This window comes from Dromaius novaehollandiae, chromosome 1, assembly GCF_036370855.1.
Source record: "Dromaius novaehollandiae isolate bDroNov1 chromosome 1, bDroNov1.hap1, whole genome shotgun sequence".
In the NCBI taxonomy this organism is placed as follows: domain Eukaryota; kingdom Metazoa; phylum Chordata; class Aves; order Casuariiformes; family Dromaiidae; genus Dromaius; species Dromaius novaehollandiae.
In genome coordinates, this window is record NC_088098.1 from 115,916,713 (window position 1) to 115,943,001 (window position 26,289).

The 26,289-nt window shown below is 37.2% G+C and overlaps 1 protein-coding gene across 5 annotated transcripts in view; it reads left to right on the forward strand.

Annotated features, from left to right (window-relative positions):
• Positions 1-6,264, forward strand: part of BACH1 (BTB domain and CNC homolog 1) — a 28,266-nt gene extending 22,002 nt beyond the window's left edge. For all 5 annotated transcript variants that reach the window (XM_064523916.1, XM_064523907.1, XM_064523928.1 and 2 more), the window contains one exon: positions 2,862-6,264. In XM_064523916.1, the coding sequence (XP_064379986.1) occupies positions 2,862-3,323 (462 nt within the window). In that variant the 3' untranslated portion in view covers positions 3,324-6,264. The remainder of the gene's footprint in view (positions 1-2,861) is intronic.
• The last annotated feature ends 20,025 nt before the right edge of the window (positions 6,265-26,289 follow it).

Genomic DNA, 26,289 nt, shown 5'->3' on the forward strand with positions numbered 1-26,289 from the left:
ATAACATTGTAGCTATGGTTTGAAAACCCTTGGCAAGTGACTAATACCTAGTGTACTGTATGGCCTGTTAGAAAATATTATTTGGTTAGATTCCTCATACTGTATGAACTGGAAACAAGGATGTTTTCTTCTATTAATTTCCATTACAGGTTGCTTACCAGGCTTTTGTTTTCTCAGATATCAGAAAACCACAGTATTTGTGATATGTTTCTTGAGAGTCCTGCACCTGGGACAGACTAACCCCCTGCATTAGTACAGGCTGGGGACTGATTGGCAGGCGAACAGCTCTTTGAAAAGGGCCTTTAGGGACTGGGCAGACAGCAAGCTGAGCATGAGCCAGCAGTGTGCCCTGGCAGAAAAAAGTCATCAGAGTCCTGGACTGTATTAACAGAGGCACAGTCAGTAGTTTGAGGGTAGTGATTATTCCCCTCATACTTGGCACTCATTAGACCACATCTAGAATACTGTGTCGAGTTTTGGGCCCCCCAGTACAAGAAAAGCATTGATTAAACTGGAGCAAGGTCAAGGGAGGGCCACCAGGACAGTCAGGACTGGAGCACTTGTCCTGTGAGAAGAGGTAGAGGGACCAAAGGCTTCTTCAGCGTGGAGAAGAGACCACTGTGGCAGGGCCTAACAGCTGCCTGCTATGTCTGTGGGATGGTCATCAAGGTCATGGAGTCAGGCTCTTCACAGTGAGAGAAGAGATGTTATAAACTGATATGGGAGGTTTTGACTGGATATAAGGAAAAAACTTTTTTCTGTGAGGACAGGCAGAGAGTGGAGCAGGTTACCCAGAGGGGTTGTGCAGGCTCCATTCTTGGTTTTCAAGACCTGACTGGACAAAGCTCTGAGCAATGTGGTGTGATTGCAGAGCTGACTGTTTTGGGTGGGAGGTTGGACTGCAGACTTCCTGAGGTACCTTCCCGCTTCAGTGAACCAGTGAATCTGTAAATTTTATGTTAAGCTCTATGTATACTTGAAAAAAAATGCTATTCCATACTGAATCAATTGATGATGATATACTATTACAACCTCAGAACTAATTGGCAATACTTGGCAATATTAGTATAATATTGCTAAAATAACAGATAACACATTTCAATATTATTATTTTAAAGAAGTTATTTTAACTACTTCAGACAGGAAGAAGAATTATACTGCAGAACTGTTTCTGAATGTAGAAGTTTCAATGTTAAGCAATAGTCTGTGTCATTTCATAAGTCCATAATACACAGCTGGTTGCCTTTGCATATCTAAAATGTACATAAAGTGATTTCAGATTAGGAGATTTGGCAACAGCTGCTCCCAAAATGCTGACTAGTGGAAGTTTGTTAGTAAAGCAGACTTTCTAATCCTTTTAGGCAAAAAGGATGGGCAGCAACTGCTTCTCTTGCAAAATGCCATGTAAAGCTAGTCAGTTCTCTCAAAAAGAAGTTGTAAAGATTGCAGTATGAGGTTTCTCCTGCAAGAGAGAATGTGAGAAGAACTAAAAAAAAATTAAACATTCTAAAAAAGAATTGACGTAGCAATAATGATATGTTAAGATAACACAATCTTAGTGATTAAGATTTATTTCTCAAACTGTTTAAAGCTTCATCTGAAAACTGAAATTTATGTCTGAAACTGCCTCAATCCAATTTTTTTTATGAATTATAGAATTGTGTGCGACTCTCTTCTAATGGCTTAATTGTAGTCTTACTTGTTTGCTGCTTCCTGCCCTTCTTTGCCCTTTCCTCATTTTTCTTTTTTTCTAGATGTCACTTCTTCCATCATTAGGCCAGCCCCTCAGTTTTTCATGTCCTTTCATCTTCAGCCAGCTGTATTAGAAGTCTCCAAAAATTTCATGACTTCATGCAAAAGATGAAGTAAAAAATTTAAAAGCTAATTTTTAATGAATGGTACTCTTTTCCATTTGATATTCATTAATGAATTGCCATGCCTTTCACTGCCCTGTGTTTGGGGAAACCCTTCTGCATTGTGCAGCTGGACTAAGCTGTTTAAAGCGAGGACAGTCTTACTTGATGTCTAAATGGTATCTACAGTTCATAAGCATGTTTGCTGTGCAGCTAAAGCTCAAAACATTCAGCCTGTATTCTCTTGTTCTAACAGTGGGTTATCTACCTGATGATACCGCTGTTCTTGTCTCTTCAGTTCACTAATTTGTCACTTGTCTGTCTTAAATTCTCTAACTCCCAGTGTTCTAGTCAGTGTTTTGAAGCAAATGGAATTAGTGTAATTCCAGAGAAGATAACTTGTTTACAATTTTAGTAAGTTTTTTTTCTTTAAATTTTTTATGTTCTATGTTTTACTTTAGGAATAATTCTTAGCTCCATTCTTTCTCCTACAACAGACTTGGTGCTTCCTGAGAATTGAGTTTATTTTCATCTAACAGAATGGTATCAGTAGTGAAGGTGCGAGGTCTGATCTTCAGTATTTAATTTTTTAAATGTAAATCTCTGTAGACTGCTCTGCTTACCAGTTTTGTTGATTCAATGGTAACAGTTTCAAATGTGTTGTCCTGTAGAATTGGTGTTTTGGGAATGTTTAGAGTAATAGTATTTTTAGTAAGTAGAGCTAGGTTTCATTTATTTAATAACTGTAAACTATTCTTTAGGCTGTCAACATCAGTTTTGGAAGGGTTATGTGTCTGAAAAGTCACTTTAAATTGAGTTGATGGCACTTTCAAGAGAGTAGGATTGTCCTTTTTTGATAGGCATGTCAGTGTTGCTGTTTACTTTTATTGCTGAAATACTTTTGTTTCAAGACTGTTAGCTACAGTCTTGTTTCAGTTTTAATAGGAACACAGAAACCTGAATTTGTATAGTAAAATGTAGACTAAAAAGGTATTTTTCTTTCTGCAGCAAAATGAGAAGGAGAACTTGCTGAAGGAGAGAAACCACATTTTGTCAACTCTGGGTGAGACAAAACAAAATCTGACCGGACTTTGCCAGCAGGTGTGTAAGGAAGCAGCCTTGAGTCATGAGCAAATACAAATACTTGCAAAATATTCTTCCTCAGATTGTCCACTCTCATTTTTATTCCCCGAGAGAGAACGAACAGCTCCAGCTGATAGTGAACTCGTGATACCATTGTGTATGGAATTAGCAGATGGTCTTTCAGGTGTTACATCTACAAATGAGCAGAGTTCTTGTTATCAGTGTGTGAAAGGTGTGTGTGATGCGACTTATAGTCAAGTACAAGAACTGCATCCAGTTTCAGTAACAACATTGGAGAAAACCTCACTTGTGGAACAATGTGGACAGAGTGGTGGTATCACAGACTTCTGTCAGCAAATGACTGACAAATGCACTACAGATGAGTAAATCTGTTCTCTCTCTGTGGCCAGGCTCTCAACATTGCAACTTAGAGTGAGGATTGAGCATTATTGTAAAGTAACTTACTAAATGATAGAAAAGATGAAACTCTATCTTTTGAAACTACATGAACAAGTACATGGTCATTATGTTACTTGGCAAGCTTTTGGGTTTGCTCTGTGTAGTTCTGGAAGATAATTTGTATGTCAGTCCTGGAGCTTTTCTGTGTGGGGATGCCAAGGAGAGTTCAGGTAAGTTGATTGAAAGTATAAACTGTATTCATAGATGTTTTTTATGAGGAAGCTTTCATTCAGGTATAGAGTAGACTTCACTCTGATTTAAGCCACAATACCTAATGCCACTCTGCATCTCAAGAAAAATTCTCTTAATAGATGTTTAAGCACACTAACTTCTGTGTGTGGAGGTCTTACCTCTTCAGGTTCCCCTCCCTGCAGTAGACGAACTCTAAGAAGTGTATAAAGCTCTGAAAATGTTTTTGCTGTCAGTGGGTTAAGATAACACAACACTGAGGAGACTCTGGCAAATGGACTCTGGAACACTTCATTACTTTGCTGCTGTTCCGACCTCTGTGACAACACCGGTTTTATAGAATATATGAAATTTGCCTTAGCTCTCCAGTTTGTAGTTAAGCTGTTTGGAATGGCTAAGGTGCAGAAGCCTACTCTGTTTGATCCTTGTGGAAGGAGTGACAACAGACTGGAAAAGACAAAGTTTGAAACCGGTGCAGCTCTTCTCTCAGACAGTGTGCATTGGATCCTCTGGCATCTAAATCCCATATGCGTGTTAAAATGCTGTTCATTGCTGTATAATGACTTACAGTCCTAGCACCTTCTAGCTCACTATTCTTTGTGATGAGTTGGAGTTAAAGTATTGTGAAAGGCTAAAGGCAGATTTTTTTTCAAGGTATTTCAGGCACCAAACTCTAATTGACTTTAGTGCTTAGTTGTGTTTAAAGTAACCTACAAATGTATTTGTTCTCCGATCCCTGGGACCAGTAAAGATCTATTTTAGAATTTTAATCTTCAGGATGCTTTTATGGATAAACCTGTAGTTATTTCAAATGGCTTGTGCTACAAGTATAAACATATTAAAAAAAAAAAAGTATAATAAGGATATGAGCTGGAGGCATTTCCTGCATTTACTTTGTGAGGAAGAAATTCAGCCACTAAAATAAGAGCAATGGAAAATAATCTCTGTTTATAGATTTTTACATTATAGTAGATGCATATTGTATACTGATGATTTTGTTATTTAGATGTTATTCTCACATCAGAATTAAGTATTGAACCTCACAACAGAAAACTTTTTTGGCTTTGCTGGTTTACAAAACATGAAGAATTTTGTACAAGCCAGTGGAATTCTTCGTTTCCTACCTCAGAATGTACATTAGATTTTTGTGTCTTTGTGTGCATGTACAGTAGACAGCAACTAGAGCAAAAGACTATTGTAAATACTGTTTTGCAGTTATATCTTGCAATGAGATAAAAATTGCTAAAGAAACTTTTTGGCAAATTTTTTTCCTTCCTCTTTATAGGTAACATAGCATTAATAAATATATTAAGAATATTAGGCCACTTATAAAAAAGTAAATAGATTGACAGATCTCGACAGTGCTTCTCATAACCAGCATGTAATACAAGTGACTACACTACCTCATCCATGGAATTGAAAGTTAATTCAAATCTTCAGTGATATCCTTGGATTTTCATCATATATCATTACTTTTTTAAGGGGAAAATTTATATTAATGGAGCATAGCTTGTATAAATCACAGTGCTTACAGTAATTGAAGTTTAGAAATAAATGCTATATTACAGACTTCATGAGAGTTCTACCGCTTTGATTGTATTTTCAGATAATTGAAGTGAAGTTCTTTTAAATAACTAGCATTTATATTTGTTGATCCTTTATAAGGTGTTACTCATGAACCTCTTTGTGTCTGTTCTCCAGCATCTGTATATCCCCAGTTAATTTAATCCTTTTTCCCTCTCATGCTGCCATGCTGGGTGATATTTTGCTTCTAAGTCTGTTATATTATTTAAAAACAAACCAACAAGAAACAGTAAAAAAAACAAACAAACAAAACCCAACATCCCCTACATCTCCCCAACCCCCCCCTACTATCCATCCATATATCTTTTAAAGTTGGTGATATTCTGAATAACATGGATGATGACAGTAAATCACTGTCCTATCATACACATACTCTAAAATGGAATTCATTTGGTTAAATGCCTTTGTTATAAAGGGGTGGAGCATATATTTATAGAATAACTGGCTGGAGTCTTAAGCATACCCAGTGGCTTAAACCACTGACTTGTTCGGGTATGGACGGTGGAAGACAGGTCAGTGATTACCAACTTTAGAAGCTGGAATATCTACCAAAGAGCTGTGCTCCATTGCTACAGTATGATAATCATCCAGTGTCTGAATTCCATCCAGTAAACCTTACAGGGCTTCCAGTGCAGAATTAATGTCTGTAGTTTTTCATCATACCCCCCAACACAATTCATATTGTGTATTTAAACCTCTAATGAACTTGATGAAGTTTGATGGTAGGTGTTTGCCTAACCAACTGCATCTAAATAATTTTTAAAATATTTATTTAATACAGTAGACCTACAGATTGCATGTTGACTTCTATAGGTGCAAACTTGCAAAAGTTAGGAATGAATGACAATTTTATGATACCGAATTCTCAGGTAAATGTTTTGGAGTTTTTTTGGTAAAGAAATACTCAATTTTTGAAATTGTAAAATACTTTGTTAAAGCATGTTTTAAAATACTTTGGACAGAATATCTTAAAGCCATAAGAGTATGATGGCATACAGATTGTAAAATAAACAGATAATTACAACCGTTGATTTTGTATCTTTCATAATCCAGTATTTTTTAAGTCTACAATAAAAACCACTATCCTTTCTATAAAGGCTTTTCCTTTTTTGTACAAATCTTTTTGCAGTGAAAATGTGTACTGGTGCATTATTCACTTATGTAGTACTGCTGAAACAGATTTCTGAAAATAATAGCAGAATTACTTATAGCTTAAATTCCAGAATAATACAAACACTAGCAAGTATTACTGAATTGGAATAAAGGTCCCATAAGTTTATTTAATATTTGTTGTGTTCTGGTCGGTTTGAGTGGGTTTTCTTTTCTGGCAAACTTTGAACTTTTGATTTTGAAGGAGAGAAGAGGTGAATGGCTGATCAATGAGATATTGTTGTGCGTTTTGGTTCTAAAAAAAATTTTGAAATGATTATTACATGCATAGTATAGATCGGTGCGCTAGGCTAAGCTTTATCATTGGGAAGTTCTAATAATAGATATGTTTATTAATCTTAAGTATTTTTGTAATTACAAGCATGTTGAGTCTTACTAATTGTTCAGAAGGATTGCATAAGAATTAGCCTTTGAGGAACTACATTTACACTAATCTCTCTCTGACTGTGATACTGGACCTAGCCTTTTGGTACACTGATTTACCTTGTTTAGAGGCTTTTCATTATAGGTCTTAACTTCACTTAAAACCTTGTAACCTGTGCATTTGACTCCTAAATCTGAAGTTACTTCATTCTACAGCAGACCCTTCATTAAAAGTGGAAAAAATCTTTTTAGGGGAAAAAAGTTGGAAAGCAAGGTGATCGATTATAGGGTTCAACTTGCTGCCTGTAATTGGTAGGGTAGTAGAAGCTATATTTCTCTTTCTCAAGGACAGTTTTGTCCTTGAAACTCTTGCGTTTAGTTTGTAGATGTTTTGTATACTTCTCAGTATCTCCTAGGTCTGGACTTTAAGAATCAAGCTGTTGGCTTTCACAATAACATTGCTGTGGTTCCTCTTTTGGAAAACTAAAGTCTTGATGCAGGATTCTGTGATGCGTGTTTAAAGCTCCTCTTGAATATTCAGCAAAAATTGCAACAACGGTGAAAGGTATGTATGGCAGAGATCAGGACTATACAATTAGTTCTGTTTCTGGATTTTTTTTTTTTAAGAAAGTTAGAAATGAAAAAATGCTGGTGACTGGTACTCTTATGTGGGCACTTGGTTTTAGCTAAAACTGACAGAGCTGAGTGAAGACAGAAGATTTTTTTAAAGTGAAGTAGCAAAGCTTCTTCTAAAGCTGAAAATAGGCAAAAGCGCACCTACTTTAACTGAAACTGCTTTTAGAACAAACTGCTTTAAATTGCTACTGTTCTGAGAAAGGTATTGGTGTAAACAAAACCGTTAACTTACACAAGGCAAAGTGAATTTTTGTCCCTTTCTGGCATTGAAATAGAAACTGGACCTTTATGCCTGTTAGATATTTCATTGATTGCATATTGATTTCTTTTTTGTTTGATCTTCAAAAGAATTAGCCCTGAAAGTACACAGTTGGTATTCACAAGTATGTATAAAGGTGGATTTAAATTTTTTCAGTCCATTAAGATTTATTGTCAAATGAATTTTTGTGCACAGAACTAAAAGAAGAAAGGGGGGAAAATGAGCCTTTTTAGCAGGTATTTGAGTAAGAGAGACTTAGTGAATATGACTGTTTTAAAAGCCTCTTTAAGCACCTGTTATGTTTACCAGGCCTTTCAAATAATTTATATACACATCACTGAAAAATAAGTATGTATCCTTTTGACTTGCAGATATTTATCTGTCAAAATGCAGATAAGCTAATTCTACTGGCAAAGCAACTTTTTTCTTTTTTTTTCTCCCCCCTTCTTCCTCTCCCCACCCCACCTTCAGATATCTGGAGTGGGGCAGAGAAAGCAGTGTTCACCTTTGAGATTGAAGCTTTAGAATTGAACAGGATGTTTAAAAAGCACTTATGTGGAAAAGGTGTTTTATGAAGGTCCAGATGATAGCATTTATAGCTAGGAAATTTTTGCTTATTTTTGTGTTGGGCCAGGAAAAAGTGGAGGTGGAACCTGTCAGGAGTGGATACAAAAACACTTTTTTTATTATTATTATTTTATTTAATAGTTTAGATAGGAAATCTTATAGAGAGGTCAGTTTGACTTTTCTGTCCTTTCTCCATAGTCTGGAGGAAAAGCTGAAGAAATAAAAACATGCTTATGGGAACACTCATCCATAATATGGTGTAGCTTTCTAAGGATACTATTTAAGAACACAGATATGTGTAATAAAAAAGCAGCTTGCATGTATTGCGGTAATAACAGGATATCATGCCAGGTATTCTAGGCACAATACAAGTAGTGCCTTTTCAAAAGAGATTTTGATCAAGGAATTTGAGATAACACAATAACAGGATTTGCACAATTCAAGACAAAACTAAAATGAGATAGTTCAGGACAGTGTTTCAGCTTGTTATCTACAAAACAGTAGATAAGTCATTCTGGGCTACAACAAAGGATAGCATGACTGTCGGAAAATGGTTTTAGAGTATGACTAAATGTGAAGCCTGTTTTGTGGCGGATTATGTTGTTTAAACACTAAATTTACTTTTTCCAAAAAAGCCTGCCAATGTTGCTTCACGTATAAAGGTGTTTTTAATACAGGAAGTGTACCGAGTAGTCAATAGTATGTAGGAATATATATATATTTTGCTAGGAAAATAAATATATATAATTTTTTTTCCTAAACCCATCAGAAATGCTACTGTCTCTGTTTTCAAAAAGTACATCGTCCACAGCTTTAATTGCTTCTAGAGTCACCTGAATGGTATCTGTATTAACACCTTTATTAAGTATTGCTTGTTTCTTTTCTTCAGGTGTTTTCTCCTGTAAAGCATTGTTTCAGTTGAGTCTCCAAAAAACAGTAGGATTCTGACTTTGTGAACTGATTGTTTTGTTACTGTCCACAGTAAAAAAAAAAAAAAAAAAAAAAAAAAAAAAGGGGGGGGGGGGGGGAAGGTACCTGGACAATCAGTTGGGTTGATACACATCTTAAAGTGACTAGAGTTCTTTAAGCCATATCATCCATATAGGAGTTATGCAACTATCATTCATTTTCTCTTCCTTCTTGTATCTGGGGTCTGCATCTGAGAGGAAACTGAGGAATGGGGCATCTCCATACTGTACTTTATTCTGGCACTGTCAAGCAGAGAAAACTACATTGCATTATTGATATTCACTGGGAAGCCTTGAATTTGTATTTGTAAAGTTCACTGGAAGCTGAATATTGTAGATAATCTTGAACTATAGTATCAGATAAATATATTCTTTGTATGCCTGCAGTGGTTTCTTCTTCCCTTCAGTTTGTGAAAAGCTTTCTCTCAGCACTACAGATACTGAAGAGCTTCCAAGTCTCTCTCTCTCTCTCTGTCTGTCTCTCTCTCTCTCTCTATGTATGTATGTATATATGTATCTATCTTTATATACACACATATATGTATATGGATGTATAAAAGAGTGTAGATATAAATGAAAATTATCAACAAGAACTTGGAAGTTCTGGCAGTACTTTAAGAGTTCTTGTAACTAGCACTTTTTTTTAACAAAAACTTGACTAATCAATGATTTGATAACATTCCAAAATTAGAAGATCAAAATGAGCATATTTGTAACACCTATAGCAGACCTCACAGTAGTGTCATCTGCTTTTGGAACTTTAGTCAGAATCAAATTAAACAAGGGGCCTTTCTATGTTCTCTTAGCCTTTTAATGAATAATTAAAGTAAATAAAACCAGAAAGTGTCAGGTTCCGGAAGAAAAAATTCTATAGCTCAAAGGATTTCTATGTCAAAAAAGGTTTTTACATTATTTTCTTAACAGGAAGCAGCGTTTCTAGTTTTGTTTTTATCAAATTTGTCCCACTTTCACTTTTCTAAAACTCAAAACTTTCTGCAAAAACATACAATTTTACTATAAGCAACCTTGAGAATAGAAAAGCTCTTGGTTCACATTTGGAATGTGAATATTTTATTTCTAACTTTCCTGTATGTTGCTCATACCTGCCCTGGAAGTGAGTGCTGAAGAGCTTTTTACATGTATAATTAAGACTCATAAATCTCTGCTTCATACAGTTAAATAAAAGTTGATTTCTGAGAGTGCTGATGTCCTGTTGGTTGTTCTTATAATTGTCTGCACTGTGAGAATAGATACTTGATTTTATTCAAAAATATCTAGTGCTTTTTGAGGAGAGGAAAGGGCAACAAACTAGGAGGATCTAATCTGACCTAGGACTTTTAAGGAGGTCTCACTGATGTTTTAAATGTGGCCCTGAATCTTGGTCACTGAGCTAGAATGTGGGCATACAAATTTGAGACTGTGCATTTCTGTTGTTCGCTTGCTCTCTAGGAAAGTCTGGATCATTTTCATTCTAACAATGCTATGGCATTACAATTTGAACTGCACAATATTTTCTTCTTTAAACTATAGATGGCAGCATAATACTGCATTCTGCCTGCATTACTAGATATGTCAAAGTGAGAACAAATCAATCAAGTTACTGATTGTTGGTTTTTTAAAAAAAACTAAAGGAAAAGTGAGTTTCTTTGGGGGGGATCACTTAGCATTTGAATTTCAGTATATTGCAAATTATGTTTAATACTTAGCTTTTTCATTTCAACACATTAGTGATTCAAATGTAGCATACAGATTACTTATGTTATTGTAGTCAGATATGAATTCCAAAATGCATATATTCTGCCTGTAACTTTTCACTCTTGAAGTGTATAGTATCTTATGGACTTGAAGATAGAAATGAGAAGAATAGTAAAAACAACTAGCGGAATATTTGAAGGCTTTCAGCTTTGTAGATATCCTTAAGTGGAAGAGTACATTAAAGTTTGCTTTAGGCCCTGGCAAGCATTTCTGCACCTTTTTAATGTTAAACCAGCTGTTAGTTCAGTGAGTTCATCTTCTAAAAGAGAAGAGGTCTTCAAATTCTGTGTCAACATTGGGCCTTTTAAATGTAAATAAGGACAGAAACTATTTTCTGATTCATGTAATTTGCTGTATGACACTGGATTTAAGATCGTAGTTGAAAAATTGTGATGTTGCCAGTTTGTACGTACTACACAGTGATGCACTGGGAGATAATTTCCACTAGCAAAGTTGAGAAGGATGATTCTGTTCTCTCTTCTCCCTTCTTGGTGGACTATCTTCCTGGATGTTGCTCTGAAGAAAAAATGCCCTGTTCTTGAACAAGCTAAATTATATTAGATAATACCATGTATTTGGTGTTTAAAAATAAATAAAGACAAGCTTTGGAAGAAGAGATTTGCTTCTGCGTGTTTTACATAACGTCAACTGCAGGCTTTGGTTGATGCTATGTAACATGTCCACAAAGAAGAGAGAATTAGTTGAGATAAATTAAGTACATGAATGTGTTTAATTCTTTTGCTGAGAAACTATGGTAGTATCACTTTACATTGATTTCAGTACTTCAGTCATAGGCTAAATCTTTTTGTAATACTGAAATATTATGTACATATGCAATTCTAATCAGTAGCACATAGATACTAACAGTAACTTCTCCCATGTCCTTCCCCCCTGCCCCATGAGCTTAAAAAAAATAATAATATCATGTGTACCTGGCAAAACTTTGTGCCATAATATTACCAAAAGTTCAGTTACCTTGGTATATAACTTCTATAAACACAGTTATAGAAGTGTTTTGGAATCTTAAATGGCTTAAAAATAGCAAGGTAAGCTGAAAAGCAGTATTTTGATTTAAAAATATTTGGAAATGTCTTTGTTCTCAATGTGTTTAAATGCAAATACTAGAAGCAAGAATATACAAATGTTATAAAAAGATCCCTACTTCAAAGCTGCAAAAGTCCTCCCAAGAGAGAGTTTGGAGAAACTTCTAGGTGTTTCAGATGTGTTCTCTTAGGCATGGAAAATGATCTGTATATATTACCTGTCTCAAAAAATAGTTTTAAAAATTCTTTATTTGATCTGTCAAAATCTATTTCTGCTGCATCTTAAAATCAAATGGTTGTTTCATCCCAGAGAGTGTATTTAACACGGGACTATAAAACTCTGAAAATACAGGCTTACAATGAAACATTGAAACTAAGCAATAAAATAAGATGGCACATTAATCCTGTTTTCCTGTTACATTGATCTGAAGATCTAGTATCTGATCCTAGAAATATTCTTTGATTGGATTCAGTTATGGAGCTCCCAACAGGAAGAAATAAACTAGCAGGAGGAAAATTCAGTATTACACCTGGGGCACTTGTGCCTCTGGACAAGTGTTCAGTATTTCTCTTTGAATGCAACTGTTCCAGTACTTTTGGAGGTATTCTTGTGGCTGAAAGTTTGCTTGCAGGCTGAAAAACATATGAAGTCAGTCAATTAAAAAAAAATTTGGCCAAACTCAGTTGCTGTGGATTGTTGGGTCCTTGTGTTTGTTTTCTGAAGGAGCTGTGACTTGAGCCTGAGGCTCAGAGCTGCAACAGATGCTGTTTGGGACTAGAATTTTTGCAGGCGTGTGTTAGGCTTTTTGATAGATGAATTTTTCCAGCTTTTCCCATGAAGACACCCTGTAGGGAAAGATGGTCTCATATACCCTTGCAGAGAATGTCATATTGTAGAACTTGGTTTTTCTTAGTCACCTTTTACAGGTTTTAGGCCTACAGGTTGAGAATAGACATTTTAGAAAGTGCTGACTGTATTGTAGCTAAGTTTATATCCTAAAAAGACAATTCTTGTACTTTCTTCTCCCATTATAAAGGAAGTTGCAGCAGCTGGAGACCTAGTCACTCCAGCTGAGGAATTTATGAATGCTTGCAAAAATATTTTAAAAGTCAAATTATTCTTAAGGAATGGTGTCTTTTAACTTCTTTCTTAAATCCCGAGTTGGAGTGAGCAATACTGATGGGTAAGTTTGATAAAGCTTGTTGCAGCACTGACAGTTATGTTCAGAATCACTGATAGGATACGAACAGAACGCAGACGTTGCTTCAATGTCGTTAGCTAGATAGGAAGAAAAAGCCCTTTGCACAAGTTTCCTCTTTTTATATCCTCTTTGCCTTTCCTCCCAATCTGTAGCTAGTCATATGATTAAAAAAATCGTAATTCTGTGTGTGCTGCAGCACTGTTCTATATCATCACAAATCTAGTCCATGCATTAGCAGGATCCAGGATGATACTTTCCTCATTGTTCACTAAAATGTGAAGTGTGATTTGTTTTCTCTTAAATTGAGTAACTAGAGTGAATTGGAACAGTATTGTGCAAGACTTGGTCTTATGATCTTCCTGATTTTCTTCTGCTATTTTTTTATCCTCTTTAAAAGCTATTTTGTGCTATTCAGATAGGCAGTAAAACAAATGAAAAAGTGATGTAATATTAGTCATGACTTTTTTCTCTTACAATTTTTAAAATGATGGCTTAAGCATTTTAGTTTTTTTACAACTGTAACCCCCTTAAGCTGTAAATTAGACTATTTTTACAAAATAGCAAGGGATCTAAATGTATAAACTACTGTGGCAGGTGAAATTACACATACAGCTTAAGAGCTAGAGTTTTTTTCCAAACTCATCCCCAGCCTTCCTCTCCTTTGTGGTGCTGGCAAGTTTTCCACATAATCTGAAGTTGTGGAAGGCAGCAGTAGTCTCTGCGACCAAAATTCTTGGGCTATTTGGGCTACTTTGCAGTCTCTCTGCGTGCCTAGGCCAGGTCCGTTCTGCAATGATGTGGAGTTGTTGTCACCCCTCATCTGTCCTCTGAAGTGTACAATGTGGGTGGGTTTATTTTTTCCTTCTCCCTTTTCTGTAGGGAGATGCTAGCATGAAAACTAAGGTCGAAGTTTGTTTAGCTTTGCTCTAAGGCTTGAACTGTCTCTGTGGCTAAGTAGTATAGCTCTGCAACTTTTGCAGATCTGACACAGGAGGGCACAAAAATGTAGGTTATAACAAGTCTTTTTAACAATAATAAAACACTGCAAGATGAGCATTAAGATAAACTGGAAGTATCTTATCAACGGGCAAGTATGTCCATGGTTGAGATGTACTGAATGAACTGAGGCTAGCTTAAAGCATTCAGTGTATTATATGTTTTGGAATTCTTTGTTCTTCCAGGGGTGAAGAAGTTCAGAAATGCTCACTGTGGGAACAGTAATTGCAATAAATAGTTTGACTGCTGAACAGAAATATTCCTGTCTGACTAGATGTCTAGTAAACACCAAGGGAAAATACCTGTGACTGTGATTAATTTTGCTACTACCATCAGTGATGCTGATGGAGGGATTCAGTTGCACAAATACAGGCTTTTAGTGCCATTTCAGGTATGTGGATATCCTGTAAGTCATACCTGTTAAGCTCATATGATGTCTTGTATACTTAAAGGCATCCCTGTTATACTTGAAATAGAGGAATGATTGAAAGAGGGTTTTTAGAGCACTGCACACCAAAGCCCCCCCCCTAGATACTGAAGACAAAGCCCCCAGTTAACTAAGAAGAGTTGGGAAGGATAACTTTAGGTGACAGTACTGAAAGCCTTGGCAGCTCTCCAACCCTCCAGCCTTTTCAGGGAAGAAGTTCTGGAAGTGTATATAAGTAATACAGTTTTAGGGGTTAGTGTTTTTTTGTGTTTTGTTCTGGTTTTTCCTCCTATCAGGAATCAGATTAACCTAGGCAATAGGAACTTCAGGGTTTAGATGCGCAATTAAAAGAGGAGGGTTTGGAGTGCTGGACAACAAAGCATCCCTTCGGTATTGTAAGAGAAAGCCACCAGTTAACCCAGCAGAGTTGAGAATTATAATACTGGTGAAACAAATAGTCGGGAGTCAGTAACTAAATTAGAAAAATCCAAACAAATTTGTGAAGAAAAATAAGAATTCTTGATATAAAAAAAGGGAAGCAGAAAATAATGGTGCAATTAGGGGAGTCTTCAAAATGCTAACAGGAAATAGTTCTTCCTGTGTTGTATAATTTGACACTGATTATTTTGGTCTTGCATTTTAAAGGCTATTTTAAGGCTAGTCTTGAGACCAAACTTCTTGAGCTTGGAAGCAGGTCTCAGTTGCTACTGGATAGTGCCTTCTGGAGTGCTTTGGTCCAAGTGTGTATACACAGGCCTGATAAGTTAATATACTGTTAGTTTAGTATCAGGCCAAGTGGAATTGCTAGGCATGTTCAGGCAACCATTTGTATTAGATGGATGAGATAAGTGGCTCTGGAAGTCTGAGCTTCTAGTCACCCTGAGACTGCTCCTCAAGAGCCTTGTAAACATAATCATGAAAACAAAAAATTACTAAAAATCACAGGGTGATATTTTCATTTAGTTAAAGTATTACTTGTTATAGCAACTGCAGATGTCAAATATCTCCAGGGTATTAGACAATGAGATGCAACCTAATGTGCAGAGCTTTGTCTCCCAGTTTATTTTTCTCAGATATCCTTTGAATAATACTACATCAAATTAAATACTTAAAGTAGAGTCTTGCTTCAGGTGAAGATTTTGGGTAGTAAGTTAATGCAGAAGTATTTTAGACATTAACAAACAGATTTTTAACACCAGTGTTGCAGAACCAGTCTTAGCCCAGTTATGTGTTGGTAAACACAGCCTATCGACAGCCTAATTCAGTAGTTAAGGCTTTGCTGGTGCCTAGACAGTGCCCGCCTACCTGATAAACTTCAGCGTTCATCATCTGGGTCTAGATGCTGTGCCGAAGTTCTGAGTCTAAGCTTGACACACACATGCACGCACACATGCACACCCTTTGCCTTCCCTATCTACAATTTATTTTACTGATTTCAAGCAGGGCAAGACTCTAGGAAGCAATCCCATAGCTTTCTGTTCTTGACTTTCTTCTTCTACTCTCTGACTATGTATGGAGTCATGTGTAGATGAAGAGAAAAAGATACAAAGAAGAAGGTACATACAAGCTGATCTATTTTAATGCAAGCTTTCATGTAGGAAACAGGTGGAGAGAAGGAGAGTTCATGCAGCTGTTTGAAATGAGTGAGTAAAATCCTTTAGGGTAATTGTAAACATCAGTGAAAGCTTAATACATGTATTTGAAGAACTACTTGGTTTGCAGTTAAAAGGGAATTGAGCAAAATGCTTTCTTGCTCATTCCTCTCTCCTCTTTGTAAAGGAACTATTTAATAAAGTAAGATTCCCAAGAAAGCATTGGAGTGCCAGTGGTAATGTAAAAGTGTAGGTGAGAAAGAAGCTACAGCCAGGAAGCATTGCTGGGTATTGAAATGGTTGTAATAGTAGAAACTGAATTCAAGAAAATGTCCTGTTTTAGAAATCAGGTGAGACACCCCTGCAAAATCTGATTGTAGAGCAAGGATGGGGATGGCCATTATTTGACTAGTTTGTTACTGGATAGGCACCTCCTTTTCCTTGGGCAGGTTTCAGATTTTAACTAGACTGGTGTGTTTTGCTTGAGCACGCTGGAGCAACTACATGTGTTTGCACTGATTTGTGTTGGAACAGCAACTGAACTGTTTTATCTCCTCTTTTTTGTGAAGGTGATGATACTGAGAAAATAGAAGGTACTGAACACTTGGCATGACAAGCTATACTTTCATCTTAGTTCAGGAGCGAAAAAAAGCAGTAGAATAATAGCGCTGTCCAAACCACTAATAAATATGGGCTTTTGATACTAGATGATTTTTGGTCCTAGCTGGGACTGTATGATCACATGATGATTTCCTGACTTCACTGATAATGCTTTCAGAAACCATAAGGAGGATACAGAAACACTTTTGACTTCTTCCAGAACACTTAAACTTCGTTTCTCAAATAATCTGGGTAAAAAAGCAGTTATAACTTCTGAAAAGCTGAACAGCCAGCTTCTGTTTTGCTGAATTCCTTTTTCATTCCACTATTAAATTTGAGGATTAAAGATCTTATTCACACTAATTTTTCTTGTTTCTTTCAAAGACTAAAAGTTTTAAGGCTGTAGCAGTAGCAAGAAAAAATTTTTTGACAATTTTGGTGACAGTAACAGACCTCTTGCTAAACTTGGAGATTATTAAGTGGAGCTGTATATGCTTTTATTAGGGAAGGTGGTGAAGAAAACTCTTACCTATGTTGCTCAAGGGTGTTTCTGAAGAGGAAGTTTTACTCCTGAGCTATCTTCCTCAAGGGAGGAAGAAAGATCTCTGCTAAGTCCTTGGATAATGTGAATGACCTGCATGCTTACAAATACACTGCATAAAAACCAGATGTTAGAAGCCATACAAGAAACATTCTTTATTCACTGAGGAATTTTGTCCTCTTTGCATGGTCTGTATGGAAAATGCCTTTCTGTTGTAATAATTTGTGTAATACTTTGTGTTGTTTTATCCAGCAGTTTGTGCTCTTTAAGGAAACAATCCAGATTAAGGAAAGTTTAATTCTAGCTCACAGCCATCAGATGAATTTGAAGATAGTTCAAAACACTCATTGAACTTCAGGAAATATAAATGGCTTTTTCTTAGCTTTTCTTCTCTTGAAGTATTTTGAATAGTTCAGGAAATGATAAGCCAGGATAACCATCACTAACAATGATGTAGAATAAAATATTTCCAGGACTGTGGTGGAAAGTGCAAGGAATTTAAAATGAACTGTGAAATCAACACAGGTGTCTTGATGTGGGTGATGAAGATTTCCATGACATTAAATGACTTTGGCTCAGCTACATACAGTGAAAATCAACCACTGTTTTATTAGGCAACTCCAGCCTGTGGAGATTTATATACAAGACAGGGAACTCAGCGTAGATGGAATAAATGAAGTTGACAACAGAAGAGGGGTGACTTTCCCCTCTTTAATTTTGGATCTCTCTTGCAATTAGCAAATGCTCAGCATGTGCTTGCTTTTGGGCTAATTAAATCATCCATATTGTAATTTATTCTCATGCCAAGTCTGAGGAAAAACCCTGGAGTGGGGCTGTCTTGATGTGCCAAGGTGAGACAAATTACTAGATAGCCTGAAAGGAAAAACAGCCTGGAGACCCAGGCACTATCCTGTACCCCAAGGACCTGGGCTCGGTGTCTTTATTCTGCCATGGGTTTCTTCTCAGAAGAGGCTCTCTTCAAATGCTCTGATAATGCCCACAACTCATGGGCACTCCAGAGGGCTAGAAACACCCCTGGAAGAGGAAAAGGAACATCGCCAAGCACTGCAAGGTGCTGGGTGTCTGCTGAAGAGCTGGTTCAAGTCTTCCATTAGCTCTCTAAAATCTCTACTGTGAGGCAGGTCAGGCTGTACAGACCCTTGAGGTCCTTGCAGCCGGGGCCATTTAAGGCACCCTCACTTATGCCTCCATGATCTCATTCAAGTACTAAATAGGTTTAAACAGTCGTCTTAGACACTTAAACACTCTCATATACTTAAAGGAATTGCTGTATGCTTTTCTAGTTTAAAAAAAAAAAAGAAAGTCCCCGCCCTAAAGAATTTATAATAAAACAGACACACTTGGTAGTAGTATCCCCAGAGATTTATTTTTATGTCAGTGAACACAATTCCTAGCTTTGCACAAAGTACTTTGTTAACTCACATCTGTTTTATGTACCATGTGTTATTAAATCTGAGTAGGCATTGAACCCTGTAGGTTATAGAGGTCTCCGGTGCTCTGGGAGCAAAGGAGTTCTGCATACAGCATTTTCTTTAATGAGGGATCTAGCTAAAACAGAATGATTTTCCTGGCTTGTTAACAATGTTTTAAAAGAAATGCATGCACCCTCTGGTGGATTTTAATTCAACCACGAAAAAGGGGGGCGGAGAGGGGGGGTCACATTTTTCCCTATAAGCGAATATTGATGTACTTTCCCTCTTTTCCTAAGACCTTCCCACAGGTTTGGAATGACTCTCACTTGCTACTACTGTGAGAATGAGAAGGAAAAGAGGAAGCAAGCAGCTGTTTACCACAGGCAGGTCAGGGTCCTCTAATCTTCTATTTTATACATATAAGATTAAAGATCTGCTTTGAGTTTTGATTAAGAATGCAAAGTTAAAAGATTAAATATCAGCAAGCCAAATTAAAGAGGTTTAAGTCAATCTCAGAACTCATCAAAGTACCAAATTTTTAAGCTGTCATTACCACACAGGATTAGTGCAAAGCTTCTCTGAACCCTGATTTGATGTCCTTCAGTTAACAATGTTATTCTGCCTACAGTTTGTGCTCTTGGCATAAAACCAGCTACTGTCTTGTATTTAGAGCTCATCTCACCTAGGACTTTCTCTCTCTATATATATTTTTTAATACCTGTGGCCCAGTTAACCTAGGAACTCAACTATTTTTGTGACCTGCGGTTTATACTCCAGCAGCAATATACTGTTCTATATTATGCATTATCACAAAAAGCAGTAAAGCTTAGTAAATTTGACTGCTTTAGAAAAAGATCTTACTCACTCATATGATTACATAGACTACTCCTATGAGTCTGAAGGAGTAAATACTTCCCACTTCCTTTATGCATTTCAATCTATCTATTCCAAAGATGAAGAAGAAAAATGTAACGAATAACTAGATGATGAGCGTATTAACCTCATCTCATTCAAGTACCTGAAAATTAATTTTAAAAGTCTGTAATTAATTTTTCAGACCTTTATGTAACCATGAATCATTTCAGCTAAAATTAGTGAAAACTTGGGATGAGGAGGGTGGAAGTCTGGAAAATGATTACATTCAGGAATCTGCTAATGCAAGTAGCTACTTTGGTAATAAATTTTACAAATTGTCATAAACGTTATTTAAAGCTCATGCTGTAATACATTAAAGTAAATGTTCCTCTGCTTTTCTGTATAATAATTTGTGTCCTTTCCATTTTTATTTACAGAATTTGGGATGTGTTAGCTGCATTAACATTATGCTTTCCAGGATTGTAACCATAAAAGATAACTCACTAATGTTACTAAATGTTGTATTAATTAAAGCTTTAATTTGAAGTTATTCCCCCTTGCACGATAGTATGTTAAATGATCTGTTTCAAAATTTTTGTCTTAAGACCTAGAGCTTTTTGGGGGGGTGGGTGGGGGGGTTAAAAACAGCAATACAGCTTTTTGAACAGACCCGCATTTTACTACTACTGTTTACCTATAGAAAATAATGTCTTATCTAAAATATCAAACTTATGCTAAATTCCATCTTTTTTGAAAAATGCAAATTTATTTTAATGTTCTTCATTGAAAGATATTAATATCTCTATATTAATAAGGACTCTTTGCTTTCTGATCTGACACTCTGTGTTCCTTTCTGGGATTGTTGTATTTAGGTAAGTGACATTAAACAAGTACTGCCATACAAGTTGCTGTGAGCATACTATACTGTTGTCAGTATCTTGTATCTTTTAGAAATATTCTTCAAGATCATGGAAGAAAAGGAATAAATTTCTTGCCTTTGAAAAATTGTATATTCTTTTTTCCTGTAATAGTTTTCCATGACTTCTCTGGAAACTTCCTACTGCTCTCATTTGTGGTGGAAATACTGCATACAACCTGGAAATACTTTGTCAGCAAACAAAGTTCTAATTGGCTAGGTTTTCTGCAAGAAATTTAATGTGTCTCTTGACTAAAGATGGCAAAGACTGAATACAGAAGAACAAGGGCCATCATGAAGGAGGAACAACATTTATTGTTTATGAAGTTCCTGGCATCCTACTCTTGGCAGGCGTGCAATTATTTTTCTGTCTAAATTTCTCTTGTTTCATTTATTGGTATTCAAGTTTCAGAGAGAAAAGGAAATACAAGAGTGTGATTTCCAACCCACAACAATCATAAGAGGTAAGGTATTCACAACAAACTCCATCTGAAAACTATATTGGCAAATATATCTCTGGAGTAAGCAGATACAGATTAGGTAGAGCTTGGGTAAATTCATTTGTGAGCTGGTAAAGCTGAGGTGCAGCTGATTCCTACCATTTTCATGTGAATTTGCTCCTGCAGTTTTATGGACTCTTTAAATTTCAGAATATAAGCATAGCCATACTGTTTGTACACAGGGCCATCGGGTTCTGTCTAGTTTCTGACAGTGGCTAAATCACTTTGGAGAAATACAGTGTCATCCTGCCCCAATATTTTTTTTCCCGGTGATCAGCAGGTTATGAACTTCCTGAGCCCAAGGTTGTATTTGGATTTTTTTCCTTAATGATTTAGTGGTCCACTTGTTTTTTAGACACAGGGTACATTTGGTACGCTAGTAAGTATCACAGTTAAGTATGCAAAAAACTTACTTTTTTTTTTTTTTTTTTTTTTTTTTTTTTTTTTTAAATCTGCTGCCTGGTGAATTCTTTTGGTACCCTTAAGTTTTTGTATTATGAAAAAGAATGAATATCAGGTTTGCTATTCACCTTCTCCATACTATCCATGATTTTGTAGAGCACTAAAAATTTGTTCCTTTTTCCCATGCTGAGTCATTTTTAAAGCTGTTTTCATTATTTACTTCACCTTTGTGTTTCTTCACCGTACACCTGAAGCTCTGCTGTATCTGTTTGCAGATGCAGTGATCATAACTACATGCCTCATTTAAGATGTATGAATGATTAAGAATGATTTCTGTTTTCTCCTCTATTCCTAATCTTTTCTAACCTTCTGTTTGTTGTTTTGACCCACCACTGAGCACAGAATTTTCAAAGAATGATCCACAATGGCTCTGAATATTTTTCTTAGTGATACACAGCTAGTTTAGAGCCCCTTTGCATGAATGTTTAATTAAGATAATTTCTTCCCTATATGCATCACTGTTTTAACAACATAAAATTTAATCTGCCTATTTTACCATGCAGACTGCTCAGTCTTCTCCTGCAAATCTTCATAGTCCTTTTTAGTTTTATTTTTTACTGCGCTGAGTCATTATCATCAGCAATCTTTATAGTTCACTTTCTCTTTCAAATAATTTATGAGCATGTTGAACACACAAATCCTTACTGGACCCATGTAGGAACTTCCTCTACAGTGAAGGTTAATTATTTATTGCTGCCTTCTCTTTCCTGTCTCTTAACCCATTATTCATCCATAACAGGACCTCTCTCTTGCAAAGAACCTCAGTTAGGTAGTATTACAAAAACCCATTTTGGAATCCCAAATATGGCTCACTCCAAGCTCTTGTAGATTTGTAACTTCGCTCTTCAGGTCATACTGTTCCTTCTCCATCATATCTGTTACGGGTCTTTCAATTCTTCCCCTATTATAACTTCAAACAGCTTGATCTCTGCAGGCAGGAGAAGTACTAAACTGTAGCTCCCTGCATCTTCGCATAGCTCTTTTTAAAAGAACTTTCCTTTCCTCTAATGCTCAGGCTGTAGGAGATGCACCATGCTTTTTAGTTCAAGAATTAGTATATGAGATCCTGAAGACCTGAATGAAAACTGTCTGGTCCTGATCAATTGTTACTATTCATTTTATCTATTTGTTTTACAGCTCTTATATTGATGCTTCTGTTCAGCAATTTCTCAAGCTGATTCTTTGGCTAGATGCTGAAATAGGCAGCTCCATACTCTTCCCCATCCAGGAGGTAGATGTAAAGAATTGATCCAGCATTTCTGCTCTGGCTTTAACTTCCTTGCATATTTTTCTTGCATCCGTTTCATCTTCTGGTTCTACATACACACAGGTTGATTTTCCACTTATAAGTTTGGAAAAATCTCTTGCTATTGGCTTTTCTGCCTTGAAAAAAAATTTGCTGTGTTTTTCTTATTATGGTTTTATATTTAATTAGGTTGAGTTAATGCTCTTTTCTACTTTCCTTGTTTGGACATAGCTTCCACCTCTGGAAGGATGCCTTTTAACTGTTAATAGCTTTCTTTACTCTGCTGTTTGACCACACCAACATTTTCAGGAATCTTTTGAGGGTCGTTTTTGATATGTGGTATGCTTATATTCTGTAAGCCTTTGATATACTGTCTTCAGACATGCTCAGATCACCTATAAGCATTTTGACCCTTTAGATGCTGCTTTTAGTTTTATGACATGTTCAAATACTTCTACCAGGCCTGCATAATTTCAGTGTGCACAGATAAAAATTTTGCACAACAACTGAAACAAGCAGATCAGCAAATATCAGAAAATTAGTCTGGGCGAAGTTAAATTCTGAACTTTTAGCAAGATCAGGATCACCCTGTTCTTTGGATTGGGTCCTGCCTGTTACCAGAAACACATATTTATTAAACCCTGCTGCCCCTGCCCTGCTGAGCTCTGCAGAAATGCCCGTGTGCCCAACGGGGCCATGACTGGGTTCCTGCTGCACTGTCCTGCTGAAAGTAAAGTTTTCTTTTAAAAATGCTTTTTAGGGATTTCTTGGTGAAGACCAAAGGCAGGCCTAGTCCTGCTCTTCCTCAGGCCCACGACCGGCATGTTTCCCATGAGGTGAGCAGCCTGGCGTTGCCTTCCCCCTGGCTGCAGAAGCCCCAAGCCCCCAGGTCCCACTTGCACCTTGTGCTCAGCCAGGCCCTGGGCATTGAGGAGAGAAGAGGACTAGGGAAGGGTCTGCAGGTGCCAGGGAGGACAGACTGAGTCTGCGCAGTGGGAATCCTGTTGGCGTCTTGTGTTTTTCCAACCCTACAATAGGCAGGTGTGATGATATATATTTTGACCATGAATGTGTTGAATCCAAACTGATGTCAGGGAGGAGACTGAGTGTCTCATGCCGTCATGGGACAGGGGACCCAAGCTGAAGACCCTGCAGCTTAGAGGTGGAAGGAAAACGTTGGTCAAGACTTTACAAGTGATTTAGTGACTCCTGGCTGCCCAAATTTTGGGTAGGTACTTTGCTCCCCCAGGCAGAAAGTGGCCCCTCTCTCATCCGTACAGGGTGGAGACTCAGCAACATACACATGGGATGCCCAAGAGGCCTCTTGCTGCTGGCTGGCCTCTGCACTGATGCTTAGATATGGCAGCCTCTCTGCACTGCCTCACATTTATTAAAAACAAAATGAACAAACAAAAGGGTCCAGGATGTTGCCTAATTCTTCACACTTTTTTTTTTTTGGGGGGGGGGGGAGGGGGAGGACATGGTAAATTCAATGATTAAAAATGAAAATAAGAAATGGAATAATGCATGGAAGAAGGGAAAGTGATTTGACTATGTCTTGCTATCCATTATTACTAAACTGAGGAGACACAACTCAGAACAAGGATGTGTTCCTTTTGTATTTATTATATAAAATCTTTACTGTATCAAGGGGAAGAAACTTAGGATTCTTGCAGCTTCTTGGGAGAAGAATAGAGGGGAGTCACTTGATGTCTCCGCTTAGCCTTTTTTGTTGTCCTTAAACAATCAATGTCACCACTGTGATAAGGACATTCGATTTAATGATCTGAAAATTAAGGTAAATAGTTGAGGGGCCCCAGAGAAAACAAACTGCATTTAGAAGCTAATTGACATAGAATAGAATAAATTGACCAGTTATCCCTGAGGTTGCTTGTGAGGATCAAAAGCCTGAAGTGGCTCCTGTGTAAGGAGTAGGCTAGTAAGCTGCAGCCTGGAGGTGACATAAGAGATATGACGGGGGTCCTACAGGGTCATGGCTAGCACAGAGGGGCTGCATGTTCAACATCCCTTCTAGGGGCCATCAAATGAAGTTGGTAGGAAGCAAGTTCAAAGCAAACAAAAAGTAGCTTTTCTCTTAGTGGATGGCTTAGACTTCTTGCCAGAAAGTATGTATCAGTGCTAAAACATTGCATATGTTCAAAGAGAGGGTGGACAAGTGCTTGGAGAAGTAACTCTCAATGGAAGTCTAACGTACAGTCACATCTAGCTTAGGAATTTTCCTAACTCTGAATAATGGGAAGGAGATTATTGAGAGAGTATTACGGGAAGCATCATGCTTGTTTGTCCACTTTTCTTACCCTGGCATCTGCTTATGGCCCCCGTTGCAGACTCTACGTTAGATGGGCTCTTGGTCTTACCTTATGTGGCTGCTTTTATGCTGTTATCATTTCTGGTGCACAAATCTGTGTAGGAACATTATCATGATATTAGAATCTGATTTCTCATTTTTTACAATGGAACTTTGTTGAGTATTTCAAAATCATGTGAGGAGATGTTGGTAAGATTAAGGTTTAAGCATGAAGGATGCTATAAGACTACTTCAGTGAAGTCTGTACCAGTTGACACTCAGCACTGAGCAGGTAGCTGGAGGGTCAGTTTCGCCCTGAGTATTCCTAAGGCAGATAAAAATGCAGTGTGGTCCTTGGGCTCCTTTTTAGCATTTTGAGGGGAAGAGAGGAATAGTTACTCCTATCTTGCAGTATGAAACAGGCTACAGAACTGTACCAGTTAAGGTCATCAGCTTTCATTTCCTCAGGCACATCTTTCAGAAGGACACTGAGTAAGCGAGCAAACACTTTAAGGAAGAAGACTGTATCATATTCTTTCATTGATTGTTTTAATGGTTTTTAAATAATATGAAAATAAGCAATTTTATAAGTCAAATCAGACTACTGGACCAGACCTTTACATTGATATTTCAGACTATCATCACCACCAACTACTGCAGTACAAGTGGTTGGTCATACAAAGTGAAAAAATGACTGAAAAAATGCTACATTCCCTTCCCCCAGCTTCCTGCTGTCCCAACCTGTGAAACAGCTGATTTTGGATTAAGTGAGAGAGATGTAGGTGCATTTTGGATTGTGAGCAATGAGGGGGTGCACCTGCCTGCGGTTTCTGTGATGAGGAGAGGCTGCTGTCCCACAGTATGCCTGCTGCTCCAGCTTTGTGCAACAAGGGGTCCCGTTAAGGCTTAGGTTTGCTGGCTCCACTGTACAGTCTCTCTCCAGCTTCTTGTTTCTGTGCATCTTGCATCTGGTTAGCAGATCCTGTGGACCAGCTCATCAGCTCATGGAGCAGGAGGGCAATAGCAGTGCTCTCCTGCAAATCTGTGAGGCGCTGCTGTGAAAACACATGAGACAGGAGGAAAGTGCATGTGTCCATGCTCAGTGCACGAGACCCGACCTGTATGCCTCCAAGCCGCAAAGCTCTGGATTGAAGGTGAATATGTGACAAAATGAGGAATGTCCAACAATTCAGATAGAGAAGGTATAAATGAGGATGTAATTCTTTGACATAAACAGATCTTTCTAAACTTTAAAATCATGAGTCTTTTTTTTTAAGGAAAT